The following is a 5,140-nucleotide window of genomic DNA, read 5'->3' as shown; positions in this document are numbered from 1 at the left end:
GTTATTAAAATAAATTTTTTCCTCCAGATTCTCAGAAATTATTCTACTGTGAATCCTGGAGTGGTGAAACAAAGTGTTAGTGACTTGTTATCAGTTCCAGCAGAAAAAGATATCAAATAAACGTAAACCAGAAATTCAATTACATAGCACAGTCAACAATTTTAGTTTGTTCCAATAGCAGATTAGGTCCTGAAGGGAATTCAGTAACCATACTAATTGTTTTCCTGAATAAGACAAACTCTTTCTCAATCAGGACAGCTGCCATTACTTGTGATATATGTTATATATATGGTCACTAATCCTTATCAGTAACATCCTAATATCTTTACATCAATCCCACATCAAAACACAACAAGTTTTGATACTACCAAGATTCTCTTTTCTCTCTGGCCGATAATTACCATTGCATCTAAACTACTAGGCACATTTTATCGCCACGATCTCACTAAGCCAAATTCAACTCCAACATAAAAAATAATAATTGCATGCCTCTCAATAGATAAAAATGGGATCGTAAACAAGCATCAGGACATTGATTGTTTGTATGTTTTAGCAAAAATTTTCCCTTTTTTACTCTAAAAGCAAGTCCAGGTCACAGGAAGTCTGTGCATGGTCAGTGTTCACTTGTTCTAGGTGTAAACACAATCATGGCTAGGCCAAATCGAAAAAACCTTTCTCTGTTAAGTTAAGATGATGTGATCCATCGCCCCACTTTTTGAAGGGAAGGAAAAAGGAAAAAGGAGTGGGGCTGAGGGTAAGGATGTGAACCAATCGGGTTATAAAAGCAACGGTAACCGGGTGGGCTCGGACAATACCCAGCCACACTTGCATTTGGGTTAGTCTTTTTATTATTGACGTTAAAACTGAATAGTAGTAAAACACTGATCGAACACCAACAAAAAAGGCCATGAGTGACGTGTACAACTATCCAAGTGTACAAAATGTACGTGTAGGTTAGGGGATAAAATTGTCATTCTAGTAGAAGACAAGGACAGCTGGTTGCCTTCCCTCTTCGAAGCTTTGCCGGTGTATATATTACTCCTTTATAAGCAATAAATCTTTTACATTTTCTAAATAGAGTTTTTTTTTTCCAAATTTAATTACTCTGTTAGTGTTATTAGATATATACTCTGTACCCTAAAAATTATAATTATGTTTGGCCGTGGATTTCTATGGTGGAAATCGCGAAGCTAAGAAACAATAAAAGAAAAAAAAGCTGTTCATCTCACCTCCATCGTTCTCTCTCTCTCTCTCTCTTGTCTCTGCCTCTTATCTCTGTTCTGCTACCCATCAGCTTCTCCCAAAGAGAAAGAGGACGGGACGGAGAGGGGGAGAAGTGAAGGGCGTGAAAGCGTTACTCCGGCGGCGCACGGTAGCACCGTGCCCCTTTTCCAACGCCGTAGTTCATTTTCCACCGATTCCTTTGTACTATTTCTTTCCTAACAGAGGTCGCTTCCTTCCCACGGCAAATTCCTCTTTGACACAGAGCCAAGAAAGAAATCGATTCTGTACTTGGCTTCTTACTCCATATTTGTTCATTTTACCCTTTTGAACTCTGGCGGACCTAAAAGGAACCCTATCGTTCCTTCGATCCTCCCTCTCTATAATCTTAGCAGATCGCTTCGATTTCAAATCTAAAAAAAAGAAGAGGAGAGGGATTTACGGTATTAAGATGCTTTGGATAATGCGATTTTCAGGGTTCTTTTCCGCTGCAATGGTGATGATTGTTCTTTCTCCTTCACTCCAGTCATTTCCTCCAGCTGAAGCCATTAGATCCTCTCACCTCGACAGCTACCTCCGGTTACCGTCATATCAGTTGTCCACTTCACCACACTCACTGGAGGACCGCTTCTCTTTTCGAAAAGCCTCCGAATTTCGCAATGCGGATGAATGTGGCTTCACCGGCCACAAAATCACCGGCGTTTGCGATCCTTCTTTAGTCCATGTGGCTATTACGCTCGATGTCGAGTACCTCCGTGGCTCAATCGCCGCCGTGCACTCCATTCTCCAGCATTCTTTGTGTCCGGAGAACATTTTCTTCCATTTCCTTGTCTCAGAGACCAATCTGGAAACCCTGGTTCGATCCACGTTCCCTCAATTGAAGTTCAAGGTTTATTATTTCGATCCTGAGATTGTACGGAACTTAATATCTTCTTCCGTTAGGCAAGCGCTTGAACAGCCGTTAAATTATGCTAGAAATTACTTAGCCGATCTGCTGGAGCCGTGCGTACGGAGAGTGATTTATTTGGACTCTGATCTAGTCGTTGTTGACGATATCTCTAAGCTGTGGAGTACCAACTTGGGTTCACGAACAATCGGGGCACCGGAATACTGCCACGCCAACTTCACAAAATATTTCACGGGCGGTTTCTGGTCGGACCAACGGCTTTCGGGGACGTTCAATGGTAGGAAGCCGTGCTATTTTAACACGGGGGTGATGGTGATAGATCTGGTTAAGTGGAGGCGGGTCGGGTACACGAAGCGGATCGAGAGGTGGATGGAGATCCAGAAAAGTGACCGGATCTACGAGCTTGGCTCGTTGCCGCCGTTCTTGTTGGTTTTTGCGGGACGCGTGGCACCCATCGAGCATAGATGGAACCAGCATGGGCTGGGTGGGGACAATGTGAGGGGAAGTTGTCGGGACTTGCACCCCGGTCCAGTTAGCCTCTTGCATTGGTCCGGTAGCGGTAAGCCGTGGCTTAGACTGGATTCGAAAAAGCCGTGTCCACTCGACGCTTTATGGGCGCCTTATGACTTGTACGGACACTCAGAATGAAATCACAGCAGGCATAGTCGCCGGTAAATTTCCACAGGACTGCTATTTTTTGTCATTTATTTTGTTATTTTCATTTCTTATTTTGCCATTTTCTCTTCATTATTTTTGTGTCTTCTTTTTTACTATGATGACCTACTCATTCTTCTTGTTTACTTTTTTTTTTAATTATTTTCTTAACTCATTTCTCAGTCCATCTGTATTCTACTGTTCCTGCTTCTGAAAATAAAGAAAAGAGAGAGAGAGAGAGAGAGAGAGAGAGAGAGAGAGAAAAGGAGATACTCAATTAATACAATTGCATACTGAACTCTTTTTGGAGTGAATGGAGTTGTGTTGTAGTTTTAGAGTTTCAGTTGGTATATAGGTCCAAACGGAATCAAGCTACCAAAGTCTATCCTTTCCGTGGAGAAAGCAGTCCACGTGGTAATAGTGGCAACAAGGTGGAAAATATGAAAATGACCAAATTGTACTTGTAAATTTTTGTTGTATATTGTGTTTACTACTAGCATCTGGCAAGAAACATAACTTAGATTAATGGCGTCCTGGCCGGTGTGTCGGCCTACTTGTTCGATTCTTTGGGATAATCTTTCATCTATGTTTCCTTAAATGCCCTTGTGCTAGGTTATAGTGGAGGGCGATCGCTGGATCACATGGATTTTTCTTTCTTAGACAGGATGGTACGGTGGTAGGCCATTTTGGCAAAAATATGGTGCAGTGTTATAGGTAGGGTAAAAAGGCGGTCATAGCTCTATGACCATGAATATGTGCACGCTTGCTTGTTGCTTTTATAATTATACACACCACCTCACTTATCAAATTGAAGTTAAGAGAGACGAAAATTCAGAAATGAATCAGCCAAATTTTGCATGTTCTTGTAGGTGGAGTGCCATGAGCAAAGAAGTGGACTTGGAAGGGGGCATGTGAGCTTTAATTGCCAGTTGGTTGTCCATTTACAAAATATGGCCAAAAGGGACCGAATTTAGGGGGTGCGGTACCGGCTGGAGAAGTAATTTAGACATTGGAAGAATCTAAAAGAGTTTTGGATTGCCACTTACTTCATTGGGACTGTAAATTCTTTTGTTTTTTTTTTGGTGGCATTGTGCTTGGTGGCAGCGGCGGAAGACTTGTGAGCTACCTCCCCACACTGTCCCTTGCGCACTTGGGTGGCAATCACATATTCTCCCTTTGGCGTCAGATTTGTGTGTTGCAATTTCCTGGTAATTTTTATTATTTTTTAATACTTCAAATAAAAGGATACATACATACTTCTATTATTATAATAATTGTATTATCCACCGAATAAATTTATGGCAATGATTAGTGGCAACTCGAGCAATCAAAATAAAATGGTGGCATCGAAAGAGGGACCCAGATTGTCATTGTAGCGTAGGAAATGTCCAAAGTAGGAATGGGGACCGATTCCTTTTGCCCTGGCATCACACGTGGCCAGTTGTTTGGATCTTTGTAGAATCAACGAGTCATCTACGATCACTCAGCGCCATCTGATTTGTTCCTTTTAGTCTTGATCCAAATTAAAAATATGGCTATGTGGCATCAGCCTGCAAGCGGCTGTTCTACTTGGTGGCTGGTTTATGCTTTAACTATGACAATTTTTTTTATATAATTTAGTTAATTAAAATATGACCTGGACATAGTAGCAGCTGCTTCTGGGCCTACATATGCTTTGGTGTTGAAATCATAAAAGAGCGGTCTGACGCTGACAGCTTTTTATCTCAATTATTCTAATAATATTCTAATCCAGTTGTTTTTAATCATTTGGTTGGGTTTGGGTGATTCTTGAAGGAGAGGCCGGCATGGCAGGGTGATTGCACTACCTGACCTTGATTCCATATAGAAAATCCTTGACTTAGTATAATAAAAATCCTCTCCAATCCAAGTATTATTACCCAAAAATATAGGTGAAAAAGGCTGTTGCTAATTGATTTTTCGTCCGTACGGACGAGCTTCCTTTTTGTACCTTGGTTTTTGGAGTTGGTTATTCATGTGGATGGAATTGCTGGCTTATATTGTGATCAAGAGGAGGTTTTTCACGTGGAATGCCTGAAGATTACAAGGCTTTACAAATGTACAAGATAGTAGCCGGACCCATAAACCATCGCATTCAACTTGGTCCCCAGTAGGAGTCTGTGCATTTCTTTCTTATGCACTAATTTGGTTTACACCCTCTTGCGCTTAAATCTGCAGATAAACCGTAAAATAAATTGGATCTTTACCAGAAACCGAAAGCTCTTCCTCGATTGTTTGGGCATAATGCCATTGTCCAAGATGCCTGGCATCTTAACTAGTGTATGGAAGGATCTGTTGGGAACGACACGAAACAATTTATTGACATGAGCTTGTCTAAGA

At 41.3% G+C, this 5,140-nt stretch overlaps 1 protein-coding gene across 2 annotated transcripts; it reads left to right on the top strand.

The window, feature by feature from the left end:
• The first annotated feature begins 1,079 nt into the window (after window positions 1-1,079).
• LOC18613640 (putative galacturonosyltransferase-like 7) lies at window positions 1,080-3,967 on the top strand. Of its 2 annotated transcripts, XR_001926189.2 has the most exons (3): window positions 1,080-2,799; window positions 3,395-3,496; window positions 3,652-3,967. XR_001926189.2 is itself a non-coding variant. In XM_007050975.3 (2 exons), exon 1 carries the CDS (start codon window positions 1,673-1,675, stop codon window positions 2,774-2,776), a length of 1,104 nt encoding a protein of 367 aa, XP_007051037.1. In that variant the 5' UTR covers window positions 1,081-1,672; the 3' UTR covers window positions 2,777-2,799; window positions 3,652-3,967. The 2 variants fall into 2 exon arrangements, 1 of the variants encoding a protein (XP_007051037.1); XM_007050975.3 differs by lacking the exon at window positions 3,395-3,496 and having other exon boundaries at window positions 1,081-2,799.
• The last annotated feature ends 1,173 nt before the right edge of the window (window positions 3,968-5,140 follow it).

The sequence above is a fragment of the Theobroma cacao genome, chromosome 1, assembly GCF_053813885.1.
Source record: "Theobroma cacao isolate CCN51 chromosome 1, ASM5381388v1, whole genome shotgun sequence".
Classification (NCBI taxonomy): Eukaryota; Viridiplantae; Streptophyta; class Magnoliopsida; order Malvales; family Malvaceae; genus Theobroma; species Theobroma cacao.
The sequence above is the reverse complement of the archived record's forward strand: the minus strand, read 5'-3'. Positions and strand labels throughout refer to the sequence as shown.